The sequence below is a fragment of the Seriola dumerili genome, unplaced genomic scaffold (assembly GCF_002260705.1).
Source record: "Seriola dumerili isolate Sdu_G_001 unplaced genomic scaffold, Sdu_1.0 BDQW01000301.1, whole genome shotgun sequence".
Taxonomy (NCBI): Eukaryota; Metazoa; Chordata; class Actinopteri; order Carangiformes; family Carangidae; genus Seriola; species Seriola dumerili.
In genome coordinates, this window is record NW_019174556.1 from 458,039 (window position 1) to 475,458 (window position 17,420).

Consider the following 17,420-nt stretch of genomic DNA (forward strand, 5'->3'; position numbering starts at 1 on the left):
GAATAGGCGCAGTTAAGTTGTACCATGCCAATGCATTCAATGGAGGACAGTAACTATAGATCAAATAGTTACTGTGGCATTGACAGCACAACAAGTAAACTGCAACAGTGAGAGTGGTTGTATACACTCATTACAAATGGCTGACAAGTAAGCAGGGGTCTGTTAACATGCATTCAGTGGTCTCTGTGCTCACCTCTCACCTTTTCGTAATTACAGGCTTGAGACTAGTTCAGGTGAAGACACACACACCTTCTGACGCCATAAATACACCTCTTTGGTCAGCTACTGCAACTGCATACCTACAGGGTCAAGCAGAACAGTTTTCACATTACAACATAGAGAATGCTTTCCATCCCTCAGGTTGTGTATACCTGCCCACGAATGCACATGGAAGCGTGTGTGCAGGTAAATCTTATAACTAACCACTACCTTTCAGAAAGGTGTAACTGTCCATTTACCATATGGTAGACTGCTTTGTTTTATTTCATTTTTAAATACCCCAGTCAAACAATGTTGCACACAGGGTGTACATAAAGGGTTTATTTCTTTATAAATGACTGTCTGTAAGAATGGATGTCTTGCTACATACTACATATATGTCCGTCTTGTGATTTACCAGCGACCTGCCTGCAGACCATAAGGGGAAATTAATGGATGGGGGAATGGAATATACGTGTACATTTAGAGGCGGGTTACAAGACAAACGATATCCTAATAAGGTATTTGGCCACCACAAGCTAGATGAACAGATTCAGTGTTCTTTGATTTATATCCTACAAGACTCTACTAGAGGGATGAGCATGTACCTTTATTTGGTTTTTTGATGATGGCGGGGGAGAGCGCTGTCTAACACACATATAGTTGGGTTGAGATCTGGTGAACGATACACATCGTTTTGATACTTATAAAACCATTCCATGACCCATAATGTAAAAGGCCCCCTACCCCTCCTACAGGAGCCATTTTACAAGTCTTTGTTGTTTTTTGTCTCTTTGTACTTCGTCTTATCACTAAGCATCTATTTCATAACAACAACAATAATAATAATAATAATAATAACTTGAATTTTTATAGCACCTTTCAAGGTACCCAATGCTGCTTTACAGAGTAAGAACACAAATAAATAAATAAAACTAATAAATGAAAACAAGACGAGACAAAATAAAGATGGCAATGATTGGAGGAGATTGTAGGAGATGAGTGAGCTAGAGGCCATAGGTGGGTTTTCCGCAGTTTTTTGTAAATGTCCAGAGATGAGGCCTTTTGAGGTCTTTTATGTCTCTTTGTAGTTCATAACTTTGTAGTAATTTTGGGTCTCTTTGTAATTGATATGTGTCTCTTTCAGTGACATTTTGCAGGTCAAGCCCAGGCTGACCCCCTGACCTTTGGGGTCCCTGGGCCTGTGCCCAGTAGGCCCACTCAGTAATCCATCCATGATAGTATATAATTAGATATAGGCTAATATACACTCATAGGAGCCGTGTCTCTGCGTGAGTACTGTTACTTTTTATACCTTTTGATAAGTCCATTTTCATTAAGCCTACTTAAGTATTTTTACAGTTTGGTATATGTGCTGTTATTTGAGTAAAGGATCTCAATACTCCACCACTGGAGAGATGTTTCTAATATTTTTCCACCCAATCACCCAATCTACATTGAGTGTAGAGACCATAATGACCACAAAATCACCACGAAGGTGAATCAACACCTCTGTAGCGCTGTTTTGTCTTAATGGCTGCAGTAACTCTTATTCGCCACAAGGGCGCGGACGAAGCAACAAACGGAAACAGGAAATGCAGTCAACGTCGACGTACGAAATTCAAACTTCTGTAACAAAACATCTCTGCCAGAGGGCTTCTCCATATGGTTGTTAACTGATTTTACCAAATTCCTTTCCAGTTTTCACACAAACTAAGGTAATGTCGACCAGTTAGCTTTTAGTAACACTGCTTTCACTAAGGGTACTTTTGTTTTGTTATTTGTGGCATTAACGACTTATGTTGGCAACAATTCTGCGTTAGTTGAGCTAGCTAGCCAGAAAATGTTTAACGGGCAGAGTACAAGTTAATGTTAATGTTGAACACAACACGAGTTTTTCAGTAAACCGAGTGTGTTAGTGAGTTGAGTGCTAACGCTGCTGCTACAAACCCTTTTCCCTCGCCGCAGAGAGGTTTATCGTCGTGCGGCTGAAACAGGGAGGATGCCTGTGGAAAGGACGGAGCACCGCGGAGCCGATGAGCTCTACAGACACTATGAGGTTTACGAGACTATCGGCTCAGGTAACGTCGATATTAATGATTAATTTACAGCTTTCTGTCAGTGTCGTATCCACCCCGGTTTGAGTTGTGAACCTTGTGTATTTTTCAGGAGGCTTTGCCAAAGTCAAGCTGGGTCGGCACATCCAGACAAGAGAGAAAGTTGCCATTAAAATCATGAATAAGAAAGATTTGGGGGTGAGTCAGAAAGAGACAACTTCACTTACCAGGCTACAGAAAATTGAAAATAAAACATCTTAAAAAGCTTGACATCAAAGCAACAGCAGCAATTATTTTCATTACAAACAACCACTTTTAGAGATTGCACAGATTGTTTCTAACAGTTGATGACATTTCAAAGTTGTCTTCAGTTAGCTTTCTGTTGCGTAACATGCCGATAACTTGAGACTTACTTATTTGCCATCATCACTAACTTTTTTTTGCATTAATTTAGTTTTATTAATATTTATTTGAATCTCACTTTCTTACCACACACTTTGGAATGTTGATAGTCATTCTGAGGTCTTCATAAAATAATAGTACAAAAATACAGAGAAAATTTAAATCCACACAGTAGAAAAAGGCATACCAGATATTACAATCATTACCAAAATAAAATAAACTTACCTCTCTCCCAGGATGACCTGCCCCGTGTAAAGGTGGAGATTGAGGCCATGAAGAACCTGAGTCATCAACACGTTTGTCGTCTTTATCAGGTCATAGAGACCTCCACCCAGATCTTCATGGTGCTAGAGGTAAGCACACATACACAAAGAAAATTTGTTTGAGTGTGTATGTGATAATGTCATATTCATCCAGTTGGCTCCTTTGTTTCCCTCCCTCCTTTCTCTCTTCTCTCAGTATTGTCCAGGGGGGGAGTTGTTTGATTACATCATAGCAAAGGACCGTCTGTCAGAGGAGGAGACCAGGGTGTTTTTCAGACAGATTGTGTCTGCGCTGGCCTACGTCCACAGCCAGGGATATGCCCACAGAGATCTAAAACCGGTAAAGGCAACCACTCACTAATTCAGACAGGAAGTGCAGTAAAATGTGTCTACTTCTCTGTGGTTTTATATGAATTAAATCTCTGCTGCATGTTTGTCTTTCTGAAATGTAGGAAAACTTGTTGATTGATGAAGACCACAACTTGAAGCTCATAGACTTTGGCCTTTGTGCCAAACCTAAGGTACAACATCACATTCCCTGTCCCACTTCCGTGTGTATCAAAAATATTTAGCTTTTAAGGTATTTGCCCAACTAATGTGAAAGAAATGGAAAATTATGAATAGAAAAAAACGTACCATATTTTTGGTTAGATGCCAATCTAATGGTTCAGTCAGACAGATAGACAGATTTTACATTGAGAAATACTGGATCGATCATCTCATATTCTAGACTATTTCTCTGTTTCGAAACATATTTCTGTGACCTACAGGGTATAACAGAGACAAGCTGATACCCAAAAAAAAAGTGTATACATAGGTAGTGGTTACTGAATAACAACTCGGTATGTGCGTGCATGTTGTGTGGTCTGGCTATCATCTGGTTGTCTCTCTCCTAGGGAGGTCTGGGTTATGAGCTGATGACATGTTGCGGCAGCCCTGCTTATGCTGCTCCTGAGCTCATCCAGGGAAAAGCATATATTGGTTCAGAGGTGAGAGATGTATGCTGTTTACATCTTTTACAACCAATGGGGTTGCAATTTCAAGATGTGTCCTTATTTAAACCCACAAAACTTAATTTTTTCCCCACTAAGGTTGATGATTACCTGCCTGTTCCACAATTCTGCTTTTTCATGGTGTCCTGATCATATTTGCTGGTGCATGACTCAGTGCAACTGAGCTGTGAAATCCTGGCTGTAACACTTGAAGTTGAAAGTTGCTGTGTGATGTGTAACATCCAGGCTGATGTGTGGAGTATGGGGGTACTGCTGTTCGCTCTTCTCTGTGGATACCTGCCTTTCGATGACGACAACTGCATGGTCCTCTACAGGAAGATTACAGTAAGAGAACTGCTGTGTTAATGATGTTTAAAATATATAAAATTTAAGGTTTTTCTGAAAATAATTCGAGGTCATTCCTCAAAGTTGTTGTGTGCCCTTAAAATCATATTCACTGTTGAAATATTACCACATAAACAAGTCCATAAACTGAGGAAACCTTTATGTTTGTTTGTGGTGTATTTTTATTTAAAGATGTGTTTGTCTTTTATATCTTCAGAGAGGTAAATACGACAACCCCCGGTGGCTCTCTCCAGGTAGTGTTCTCCTCCTCAACCAGATGATGCAGGTACATATTCAGTCATCCAGTTTTCTCTTTTATCTATTTGTTGTCTACTCAGCCTCTTGGTCACCGCAGTTTATCACTGTAGTGGGTCAGGATTTAAACTTGGAATAAAGGTTTTATTATATATATATATATATGTGTGTGTGTATATATATATATATATATATATATTATATATTAATATTTTTATATTATATTTATAAAAATTATATTTAAATTGAATATGATTGATTTCTTTTTTTTGTACAACATGTGCAATATGTTTTGCCATAGGCTGCAGAGTATGTAGTCTTGTTGCATGTTGAGTTGTAGTTCCTGTGTATGTCCTTTAGGTGGACCCCAAGCGGCGTCTTACTGTTCGACAAATGCTGGACCATCCCTGGGTGATGAAAGACTACAACAGCCCTGTGGAGTGGTACAGCAGGCAGCCGGTACACTCACACAAACACACACCTATAAACTGTTAAAAATGCATACATAAACATATCAATAGAACCGCACAAGTAGAAACACTGCAGAACCATATACAACTATATATAGTTTGTGTACCTCCTATTGCATGTTTGCAGCACCATAATCCTCAATATCATCATTATTTTGTGGGGATTGTGATTTTAGTGCTCAAATATACAAAAGTAGTGTCAGTGTTGGATTTTCTGTTAACAGTCTCAGTCTTGTTTTGTAGCTTGGACACATAGATGAGGACTGTATCACTGAGATGGCAGTCAACATGAAGCGATCGAGAGAGAGCACCACAGCACTGGTGAAGGAGGTGTGTGCCATGTTGTATGCACATTAGAATGTTAGCATTGATGTTTATTATGCTGATCAGTTCCTTGTATGTTGTTTTTGATGGTGAAATTACAACAATTCTATTATGTGTAAATATAATGTGTGACATAGTTTCTGTTACAGTCTAATACATCTTAACTTCCACAGTGGCGGTATGACCAGACCACAGCCACCTACCTGCTTCTGCTGTCAAAGAAACGGAGGGGAAAGCCTGTCCGCCTGTACCCTGAGCCAACTGTCTGTGAGGACTCCTGCTCTCCTCTGCACCAGGGACTTCAGGTCAGACATGGGACCACAACTCCCACAATGCTCTGCTCTCTTTCTGGGGCACTGACTGTCTGTACAGCTATCCTGTCTCGGTTTTTACACCTATACCCTGAACCTTATATACCCACTGTTTCCCAGTACCAAGTCTTGTTGTCGATCTTTTTGTCTTGTTGTTTTTTCCATTCCTTATTTTCTGTCTCTCTTTCAGTCTAGGGAAGCCCTTCATTTTAGCGAGGATGAAGATGCTGTGATTGTGGGGTCTTTGGACTTTTGCTCAGAATACATTGATGATTGTCCGTGGATTTCAGTCACACAACATACATCCCAGGGGGTCAGAGGTCGGCCAGATGGAATCGCAAACAACAAAGACACGGTATGTGAAAGTTAGGATGAATATGCTTTTGCTGTGTTTTGTGACCATATAAAAAGAGGTTCAGAAAAAGGAGAATGTTTGGATAAAAACGATCTGTGTAGGGTTTTAGCAGTGAAGGAGAAGGTCTATGACTCTTTCAGATAAATATACTCATACTACATTTCACCGTTCCTCTTAAAGAGACTGGCATCTCCGTCAGTGGAGAAAAGATGTGCTTATACCACAACTCCAGAGAGGGGGCGAACGAATGCACAGCACCGCCAGGAGAGGAGAGAAAGAGACCAAAACCGAACCAGTGAGAACAAGGAGAATATTGCTGTTCAGGAGAAAGATGTTGAAATTTTTGCGTTGCCTCCTCCTCGAACTCCAGTGTCCAGCAAGAAGAATGCACGCCCCAACAAGATTGTGTTGACCACACCAAATCAAAATGCTAACGTCATTAGCAGCAAACCCAATGCAGTGACGCCTAAAGGTAAAAAGAATCTCTTGGTTACTCAACAAATGGCTATTTGTATACTGTAATTGTTTTGTGTTCAAAACAAAAAAAAAAATTGAAGTACAATCTCTATTAGATTATTTGCATTAGCCAATTGCCCCTCTCCACATTGCTCTTTTTCATTTATCTGTCCCTCTCTCTCAGTCTCATGCAGCTCTCATAATCACAAGTGCCACATCCACATGCCACACATTTGCAAGTAAATTGTCTTCTGGTAATAAACTCATTTATGGGGCCTGTTTTTATCCCAAAGCCACTCATATTTCTATGATTTAGTTGTCATTATGCCACTGAAAATGGACACACACACTTATCACTGTCAACTCAAAGGTGAGGTTATTATCAGGAAAGCTAATTCTATTCACTTATCTGTAAATGAAGGACACTAATATGAATGGAGAATCATTAAAGTCTTAATTATTTGTCAAAGTGAATTCTCTGCTCAGATGTCCAGCCTCATTAGTTTCCACTATAAACTCGGCCACAAGCCTGCTAATACGCTGCTGCCGACCTAGTTGGTGTTAAACCCTCCTGGCTCGGTCCTGCTCTCTTTACAGCCGCCTGCTCTCTAAGCTACAGTGCAGACATGCTGCTTCTGACATACTTGTCCACACACGCGTGCACCGTGGTCTGTGTGTGCCTGTCCCTAGGCGTGTGCTGTGACAGGTGTAGCTGTCTCTTTCCTCTGCTCACTGTCCCACGTGGGCTGTAGTGACATGTGTTCTCTTGCCACTAAAGCCTAGCTCTGTGTGTGTGTGTGTGTGTGTGTGTGTGTGTGTGTTAGACTGCTTGTCTTTGTGTACACCAAAGCCTTTGTGTTCACAACTTCAATGTGAAAGCCAGCTAGTTCCATGCATAAGAGCAAAGGGCTGTACCCATAACCTTGTACATTTAATCCCATCCCACACCGTTTTTCTTTTTCAATTCCTCTTAAGAGATGCTCAGGTTGAAAAACCATTTGTATTCCTGTGTGTCCTGCAGGTGAAGGCAGTGCCTCTAGAGAACACAACAAGAAGAAAACAGCAGAGAACAAGGAGCCTGCAAACACTGAAATACTGACCTTCAGTCCTGAGAGAAGGTGAGTGGCCTGCAGGATGGGTAATACTCGGAACACACTGCCTACCTTGTGTGTGCTTGGCAGCTGACTTGTTCACACCAGCTGCGTGTCTGCTGCGTCTTTGAACATTGAGTTTGCCTTGACTTTTGTTTACCCTCGTTCAGAGCAACACACACACACACACGAAATGCACTGAAATGAAAACCAAAATGTTCCACACACGCCATGCGGGCAGTCTGTTCCAGGCCTAAGGCTCTGAGGTGAAAGAAAGGACGTAACTGAATAGGGTAACTTACTGCTTTTAACTGGGAGGGACAGGTGAGGATGACTTAGATCAGATGCCAAGCTAGAGCGATTAAATGTGAAACCCCATTCGCTCCGCAGGTCTCGGTCTTTGGACATGGCCGTTATGGGAGACAGTGGGAAGAAGAAGAGAGGAGGGAAGATGTTTGGTTCTCTGGAGAGAGGTCTTGATAAGGTGATCACCATGCTCACTCCCAGCAAGAGACGAGCCCTGCGTGACGGCCCACGCAAGATCAAGGTATATGCATGTAGACCTCATCGCCTGTTCTGTTTCTTGTATGTAGTATAGTGCTACAGACTAACTAGTTAACTATTGTCTTCATCCATTCATTAATTGGTTGATTAATCATTTAGGCTGAAAAAATGTCAAAATGGTTTCATAATGCAGATGACATTTTTTTCAATTGTCCGACCAATGTTTTTAAATTTACAAAAACACAGAAAAGCACTAATCCTCACTTTTGACAAACTGGAACTAAAAAAATGTTCAGTATGTTTTTTCTTATTTCTTAATTAATTGATTATCAAATATTCTATAGTTTTAACATTTCGGCAGCATTTCTGATCAGTGTCTGTGTCTTTCTGTAGGCACAATACAATGTGACTTTGACTAGTCAGACAAACCCAGACCAGGTGCTTAACCAGATCCTCTCCATCCTGCCAGAGAAAAATGTCGACTTTACACAGAAAGGGTAAGAGCACAAACCTTTAATCATTCCATCTTTCCCTTTTCCATTATTCTGAATAGACGGCTCAGTCTTCAATCAGATCCTCATGTTTGTTTTCTGTTTTTGTTTTTTTTCCTTCGCCCTGCACTCAGGTATACCCTAAAGTGTCAGACCTGGGGCGACTTTGGGAAGGTGACAATGGCGTTTGAGCTGGAGGTGTGCCTGCTGCAGAGGCCAGAGGTAGTCGGAGTCCGCCGCCAGAGGCTGAAGGGAGACGCTTGGGTCTACAAGCACCTGGTTGAGGATATCCTCTCCACATCCAGTATTTAAGTAATGCACTTTTCTGACCATGTAATTTCCTGTACAAAGCGGACACTGGCCAGTGACTTGACACCCCTATCTCATATAAAGATTCTTAGCATTTATGATCGGTCCTTCACAAGGAATATTCAAAATTGTCCTAAGGCCAGCCTGCAATCCCTAGAGTACATGTTACATTGAATTTATGAGCATTGCATGTCAGGATCTTTTACACAATAGCTTGTTTTATGTAGATTGTTGTTTTACTTTCCTTTTTCATAATAATTAAGCTAAATAGGATCAGTCAATCCTCTTGAGATGAATGTGTGCGTGTGTGAAATGTATTTATAGTATACCTTCTGGCTGCTTATTACCATATTTATGTCATGATGTTGTTATTCTCCCCTGGAGGTGCAAAACTTGATGTAATAACAAATAAGCAGAGGATTACTAATTTACTGTCATTGTTTTTTTATGTATGTGTTAACAGTTATTCCATCATGTTTTTACGTGGTTATATGAAGTGTCTGCTTCTATTTCTTATTGGTGCTTTTCTTGTTTTCATTGTCTGTCACATTGTGTCTGTAAGATTTTTACTGACGGTGTAAAAGGAGCAAAAATAAATGATTTCTGCTAAGTGTAACATGCCTGTATTTATGGAGACAGATGATTGAGGTGGATTTGGGGACTTGGTTGACAACATTTGTTTTTACATTCATGTGGCAGATTGATGGAGCAGTGGTGTGTTTAACACTCTGTCATCATCCTTATGTTCATCTTATAGTCTTCACTCCTCTTCAGTAAAGAGATTGATGGTGATAGTTTGTCTTAGTGACAGTGTTTCTAAGCATTTACCACCAATAAAATGAGAAGTGAAAGGTGTCAATTGTTTACGTTTGTCACTTCAGATTCTTGTTTGAGATTTCAAACTCGTGTTTCTCTCTTGTTGATTAGACTCGTTTAAATAATAGAAACTAAGTACAAACAGCAACAACGGTGTGTTTTCATAATTTTTATGTTATAGGGAAAATTACAACTTATAGTCATTGAACTACAAGCCTTGGATGTTCTGTGTTCTGAAGTAAATTAATAACTATACTGAAGGGTAATGGATTAGCTTTGATGCTCAAAATGGTGGATGATCATTGTTATGGCACAAATGGCTGTAGGAGTGTGATTGTTATGACTGACTGAATGACTAAATAATGATGATCATTGCCTGCAACATCTGAACAGAATAAAACAGAAGAGTCTGAGGGCTCCTCTCCTCTTCTTCCCTCCCCGTTCCAACACAAGATGCCACTTTGTCACGACAGTGTTGCAGCTGATGGGCATTTATTTGTGGCAGGTTCTCCTTGGCGTCTCAGCAGGGAGGGGAAGGGTAATGGTGGGTTGAGGTGGTGATAAGGGGGGGGGGGTTTAACCTTAATGGATTCTGAGACAGGGTGGGGGGTGGGATGATAATAAGGTTGGAGTGGTAAAAGAAAAATCCTCCTAAGCCCATATCCTCTGTATTATTCCAGTGGTGGTAATGATTCCTGCCAGGTTGGACAATCGGAGCTGCGTGCGTGCGTGCTCGTGCGTGTGTGTGTGTGTGTGTAGTGTGGACAACAGCTGGACAAAAAGCAAGCTCTCCTCTCCTCCAACTAATTGTTCAGCAGAGCCATCAATCCTGTGACTTTTACTGAAATATTTTTGATTCTGTATCATAAAGTTGCTGCCATATTTTCTTTCATTCACTCTGTCCTCTTAGTGGAAGCAAAACTAACCAAGTAGGTGAGTTACTCGAGTTTTTCACTTTTCAGAAGAATGTCCTAAATCCTGTAGTGGTCCGTGAGTCACGACATGCAGCATCTAAAATGATTGCAGTCATTGTTCCTCCATTCAAACAGGGGGCACTGCAATCCCTAAACTCAAATTGTGTAGTTCAGTCCATGCCTGTTTGAATACAAGAGCAAAAGAGCATGCCTTGCACAAACTCCTGAGGAGCATTAATGAATTAAAGCTGAGGAACTTTTGCAGAATGTAAGGCAGTGGGAAACAAAGGTGGAACTTTTTACCTGTATCAGGAGCAGACACACAGTACATCCACTTTAGTAGCAGTGTTGGGTGAGTAGAAATGTAGGTCTTTGATAAACTGCTGTCATCAAGTTGATAAATTGTACAGGCACTGCCCTGCAATCACATGCAAATACTAGAACGGATTAGAGTGGACTTGTGTTCACTTCTTTGTTTGTTGTCCTCAGTTTTGCGAGTGTAGAGGCGTGTTGGAGAAATGAGGCTACTGCTGGCAACTGCTCTCATTCTCCTTTTCCTATGTGAGTATTTGTTTCTTTAGAAGTGCTATTACACTGATTCCGTCCAACAGTTTTGCTTGTTGTTTTTGTGAGGTAGCTGTATGACACATCCATTTCTTCCTTTTCTTTTTTTTTTGTTCTTCTGTCTGCACATCTGTACATTGCTCATTTTTCAGGGCTACACAAGACGCAGACATCCAGTGACGCACCGCATGCAAATCATTGTGAGGTAAGATGATGAAAATATATGAAGAAACTAATTAGGCCCACATACAGTACAGTGGTTTCCAACCTGTGGCTCTGTAGCCTGAGGGGGCCTAAAAAATAAAAAGGGACCAGTATGCTTTGTGGCTGTGATTCATTCAGACATCTTCCTCAGGAGTTGGTGGATACCAAAAAAAAAAAACAAAGCTAAAAGACTGTGAATATTGGACTTAAATTTACCAGGTAGCCAGAAACACAACTCTAAATGAATGATGATGTTGCTCTGTAGCTGCAGGATGTGTAAATAAGCAACTGTTTGCGAACAACTTTGATTTATCAATTTGTTCCCACTGTGGCCAAGCAGCCAAAAAAATTAAGTTTCTAGTTTAAAGTTCAAAGCAAAAACAAAAAAAAAAAGAGTAGGGAACCACTGCCATCAGTTGTGCTATTAATATCAATTCCTTCCTTTCAATATATATATATATATATAAAATAATAATATCATAATTCTCTTTTTAGGCTGTATCCATGTGTGAGGCAGCAGTGTCTCTCCTCTTGTCTCCTCTGTCTCTGTACTCCTGGTTGACGTCCACGCTGCTCAGACTCGTCCTGTCTGCTCCGGCTCTTGTCCTCAGCTCCCTCCATCACACCCTCCTGCTGCTCCTGGCCGGGCCTTGGTGCGTCGCCACTGTCTTCACCTCGCTGCTGCTGACCTGTCTCCGTGTAGCCCTGTACCTGCTTCACCTGGCCCTGGTGGTTGGGGTGGTGGCCATTTTGGCCCTCACACAGCACAAAATGGCTGACGGTGACACGGCTAATGAGAAAGCGTCTTACCGGCAGAAGACACTGGAGCGACGTCGCACCAAAACCAGACTGAGGATGTTTGGTCGTACAGTTGAGCATCAAGAGTGAGTTCTCCTGTTATTGTGTGTTTCTTTTGAGTAAAATTTCATCTCAGTTTGTTTGGACCTGCTTTTACCCTCATTTATCTAATGAACGTACAACTGTAGTTGATTTTTACATAGATTCTGTGTTTAAATTGGTTGTGGGGTGAAAAAAGCACTGATTAGTGTGCGTCCTTGTGACCTAAATGAGGTTGAAAATACATCTGCTAGTTGCTTCTTTTACAAACAGCCTGCTGTTGTCCACTTATCTATCTCTCTCATTTTCTCCCTCCTCTTCTTTAAATGTGGCCCCCAATTATCTGCGGATTGTTGTGCTGTTTTCTTCCCATCTGCAGATGTTATCATTAGACATGTCCGTCAAATGTAGAGGAGCAGATAAGAGAAAAAGAGAGGCATAAGAGAAAATCTTCTGCATTCATTGCGTCAGTGCTTTTAAATGTGTGTGTGTTTATACAGTGCCGTCCAACAGTGCAAGGCATGCAAACCACATTCCTGAAAAACACTAATAAAGGGAGTTAACAGGGAGAGAAACTAGATGTGGTGTAGGCGTTGAGCCAAAGCGGCGATTGCTCGGCCAACCAGTAAACAGTATGTGCTGACACGCTTTGGCTCTCAGATCTCAGGGAAGCATTAGAAATTGCAAGAAAAAACAATTTTATCAAAAGTATTAACACTCCAGCCGAAGGGTGTAGCTATAAAAAGTAATGGGTGAACTTTCTAGGCTGGTGTGTGTGAGTGCGTGTGCTAAAGAGACAGACAAAGAGACAGAAGGGAAATGAGGCTGGATCATAGAGATTTATTATATGGCCGTGGCATCCTAATTAGCATAAAGACTGGACCGGCCCACTCAAGCAGAGAATTAAAAACCTTAATTGTGCTGTCAGCCTTCCTCTCTCTTTCTCACTGTTGACTCTACTTCATTCCACTCGCATTTGTCTCCTCCCGCTCTCCGCACCCTCTCCTCTCTGCTTATGAAGTAGCCTGCGTCCATGCTGTTTAATTGTTGGTGATAAATGGGAAGTGGGATGTTTGTAATTGTCTCAGAGATGGGGAAAGGACGACGAAGATCGTCTGGAGGGAGGAGAGGAGGAGGACGGGGAGAGTTTTCCTATTTTGAAAGTGGAGAGCGACAAGGCCATTTATCAAATGTTTGTTTGAAGGAGGAAAATTAGCTTGGCAGACACAAGCGAGGAAGTGTTAGTGGGGATTTGATCACAGGCCAGACTGGAGTTACATATGGAGCCAAGGTTTTGCAGTATATTGCTGTGTTCCTGTGTTTAGGATTTGCAAACTTTCCTGTTATTAAGTTAAGACAATTGTATGATTGTACAGTTGGTCAGCTGAGGGTTAAAACGAATGTAATTGACGCTATAGCACCATTCATTAAATTTGTCTTTAATGACTTGAACAACTGATTTGACGTGATGGTGTGAGGCATTCTGTATTTTTATTATTAAGTGCCAATTTTGAGCTTTGAGAAAAATACAACTTCCCTTCTGGTAATTAGAACTTGAAATTTGATATAAACACCATTTAGAGGTTAGACACTGATTTACGTTAACTCTGACAGGACATAAATACAGCACAGATTGGGGGGGGAAAAAGAAAAGTCTAGGATTACGGAGCTCAATATCAGCATCATGTAAATTCATTTGATTGTTAAGTGTTTTTGTTTTTTGTTACCAAGCCATATCATGTCCTTGTGGCCTGGTGTTCAGGGATACTGAGCCACTGCACTAGCAGACAATTTCTAAACTGGGAAGAACTCTCAGGACTTCTGGTTGTTTGGGGAGTCCTTGTGAGATAGTCCAGAATAAATGGGGGCCTGTGGAGCTGTAGCCCCAAAATGTAACGTTTATGGAGTTAAAAAAAAAAAAACGCACCAAAACCACTTTATGGCATTCACCACTTTGGTTGGCCCATACAGTCTACGGGTTGAACACATCAGTTGAGCAGCTGCCAATTTCAAAACAATGGCATTAATAGGAAGTGGGCAGACTCTCCATAGAGGGGCTCTGGCACTAGTTTAGAAGATAGATTTTTGGTGTTGCTGTGGTGTTTTTTAGACTGCATTTCCCAGAGATCACCAGTGTTATAGGCAGCACTGGACACATTTTCTTTTTTCTTTTAGAAGTTTTCTTTTTTTATGTTCTTCTAGGTCTGTGCACCTAGGTTTGGCAGCTGCTGTTAATGCTAACTTACCCAGTTCTTCTTCTGCTGACAAACCTGCTGCCGCCACAACCTTACAGCATCACTGTCTGGCTCACAGGAGGATTTTACATAATAGAAACTAGACACTGTCTAAGAAAAAGAGTTTTTCTGCCATCACTGACAGGTGTCACATAACTACAATTTACATTTAATTACATTTATTTAAGGCAAAACATTGCATTGTAGGCTTTTTAGCAGTACATGATAAAACATAAATGTGCTGCACTAGGTAGAAAACTGGCAGCGATTTCAAACACAGCAAATGTGGACAATAAAACAAGCCTTCAGATGTCTGAAAGCTGCATCACAAGACAAAGACTAGAATTTTTAAAAAAATTATCCAAGAAAAATAAACAAAAACTTGTAATATTGCCCACACTCTTTGATCTAGGTGGTCTCTGGGAAATGCAGTCCAAAAGCACCACAGCAAGATCAATAGCGACAATCAGTCACGGATGCCTATATTAGCAAACACTAGTACATTTAAAGTGCCATTCAAACCTAATGTATTTGCTCAACTTGGGATGGGAAAAGAGTTAGGTTGCTAAAGTATTAAGGACTAACAGAATAATCAGCAAGAGGGAGGGAGGGAGGGGGGACATGTGGAACAAGGAGCCAAGCAGTGAAAGGTTTCTCTGGAGGAGAAGGAGGGAGGGTTTTTGCGAGGGTCAGTCCTGTTTGTACGTCTCTGCTGTCAAAGCCTCTCCTGCAGCAGCAGACGAGGTTAAGACTTAAGAGGCCGGCCCCTCTCAAACTGCCTCTCCCTCAGTACTGACAGCTCGTGCATACACACACACACACACACACACACACACATGCGTAGACAACAGTACACCCAACATGCATTGTCTTAAACTACGCACTTTACCCCAATCCTCCTACCTCCTTTTTAACCTATCTGCCCTTCCTCTCTGTCTCTTTCTCTCCCTTTGCTTCCGTTTCTTTTATTGTTTTTCTGTTTCTATCTTTCTTTCTTTCTTTCTCTCTCTCTCTTTCTCTCTCTCTCCCTCTCTCTCTCTCTCTCTAATTGGTCTCCACTACGTTAGCTTAGACAGGCCTATTCATCATAAAACTATCCTCAGAGACAAACCCTCAGGGAGCGAGAGGGAGATAGACGGAGTCAGACGGGAGGGCGAGAGGGTCTGCCGCTTGTCAACCCACTCCTCTCCTCTTTTTTCCCCTCCTCTCTCCCTTTTCTCCCCTCCCTCATCTCTCTGCTCAGTTTATAGATGTCAGTTTTGCAGAGGGGAGAGGTGGGTGAGGGAGGTAAGGAGGGGGGAGGGAATGTAGACACATTAGTTAGGCTATTAGTTCAACAAGCTGCTTCCATGCCTGTCAGTGGTCTGACCTACACTCACACACACACACACACTCATGTCTGACATTTGTTACATGTAGTATCTGTGGGAGAGAGCGATTGTGAGTGACGGGCCGAGGAGGGAAAAAAAAAAAAACTTTACATGGAACTAACATGTCTCGTCATTTCTGGTGTCCGGGGGCCTTAATGAGTGAAACACAGCACATAAGCACTCTGTACAAGCATCGCTCATCTTTACCACTGTCACTCTGTAATGCATCTCTGGGACTTCAGTGTGTGTGTGTGTGTGTACGTGAACATGGACACTGCTGTAAAGGGCAATGAGAAGCATGTAAAGGCTTATTCTGTGAGGTCCAAATGTCTTCTGTGATAAGGTCAAACCACATTTTTTCAGAATGTCAGAGTTTCTCCTCTTTTGATTAGCCGACAGTCAGACCAGCAGAAGACTTGCTTCTCTTCGATTCTGTGAATGATTCTTTTTTTTAGAGTTGCTTGAGTTGCACAGTGATAAAACCAAATGATTAAAGGTGATGATAGAAACAGGTGTAAGGTTCCTTTACAACTATGGTTCCCAATTTTTTTTGGCCCTTAAAATGAAGCAATGGTGGGGCGTCAAGATGTCAAATCATCAGTAATTTACAAACAAAAAGCACAGTTTAGAAAAATGTCTGAAAAATGATCATAATTTTGAACCCCATTTTGAGAAATACTGCTTTTGAATCATAACATTGAACCCTAAGACAATAAGAAACAGCCCTTTGTAATAGGGATCCACTGTATTAAAGTGAAAAAAATTTATTAACTTGCACCTCATTTTGACGATCAGTTCTGATGGTTAACTACTCACCAAAGTAATTGTTGAGATCTTAGAAAACAGTGACATTGCTAATGAAGTCAGACAGTTTAGCCAGATTATCTTAACCATTTCATTTGGAGGTAAAAACAAGTGTTAGTGCCCCTAAAAAATATCGCAGTAATTCCTTACTTAAGAGTGGGAGGTTAGAGTCAGGTCTGTAGACTGAGAAGGATGTTTTATCACAGTTTGGGTGAAGTTTGGCCATCCTGGGGGTTTATTTAAAACCTAGTCATCCACAATGAACAATTCCACACTTCACTATTTATGTCCAATCCCATCATTTCGAGCCAATGCAAGAAGTAAGGCTGCCTTTCAGAAAGTAAGGGTATGGAGTTCCAGCTGGTGGATGGGTGCGCAGAATGTCTTGAGTTTTGTGCAGGAGAACTGAGTTTGTCGTGGACCTGCAATTAACATTTGCCTTCTTACAAACCACAACCACAGTCTTCCTCAAAGCTTAATCATACTGTAGTTTACATGCACAGTTATTGTAGAAAGCAAGAATTTTAAAACATGTTGGTATCTGACTTTAAAAAAGAAAAAAAAAACAAGTAAACATACTGATGTTCTTGTATGGTTATAGTGTTGTTAAAACTGCTTGTGTTTCTTGCCACTTGCCCACTTAAATCTTTATTTATTCATTAAAAATGAAAAACACCAAACAGTGTCAGCAACATAGAGCAAGCGGCGCTTGGGAGATATGTTTGTTACATTCATACAGCTCTGTTGATGTCTGTTGACGTTGCCAAATTGATTCTGGTATACTGTCAATTTTCTCTTTTTTTTTTTTGTCCAGTTGTGCTTTTTGTTGTCTCCTATGTGTGTCAGTTTCTTAA

At 41.1% G+C, this 17,420-nt stretch overlaps 1 protein-coding gene across 1 annotated transcript; it reads left to right on the plus strand.

Annotated features, from left to right (window-relative positions):
• The first annotated feature begins 1,828 nt into the window (after positions 1 to 1,828).
• melk (maternal embryonic leucine zipper kinase) lies at positions 1,829 to 9,665 on the plus strand. Its single transcript, XM_022758531.1, has 18 exons — positions 1,829 to 1,916; positions 2,167 to 2,279; positions 2,368 to 2,453; positions 2,894 to 3,010; positions 3,117 to 3,260; positions 3,373 to 3,441; positions 3,817 to 3,909; positions 4,159 to 4,257; positions 4,475 to 4,543; positions 4,873 to 4,971; positions 5,226 to 5,312; positions 5,480 to 5,611; positions 5,808 to 5,972; positions 6,153 to 6,444; positions 7,450 to 7,546; positions 7,910 to 8,066; positions 8,417 to 8,520; positions 8,649 to 9,665. Exons 2-18 carry the CDS (start codon positions 2,201 to 2,203, stop codon positions 8,824 to 8,826), a joined length of 2,067 nt encoding a protein of 688 aa, XP_022614252.1. The 5' UTR covers positions 1,829 to 1,916; positions 2,167 to 2,200; the 3' UTR covers positions 8,827 to 9,665.
• The last annotated feature ends 7,755 nt before the right edge of the window (positions 9,666 to 17,420 follow it).

Coding starts and splice junctions, on each gene's coding strand:
- melk (XM_022758531.1), top strand. CDS start 2,201: ATGCCTGTGGAAAGGACGGAGCACCGCGGAGCCGATGAGCTCTACAGA. Junction 5,973..6,152: donor TCGCAAACAACAAAGACACG/GTATGTGAAAGT, acceptor TTCCTCTTAAAG/AGACTGGCATCTCCGTCAGT. Junction 6,445..7,449: donor CAATGCAGTGACGCCTAAAG/GTAAAAAGAATC, acceptor TGTGTCCTGCAG/GTGAAGGCAGTGCCTCTAGA.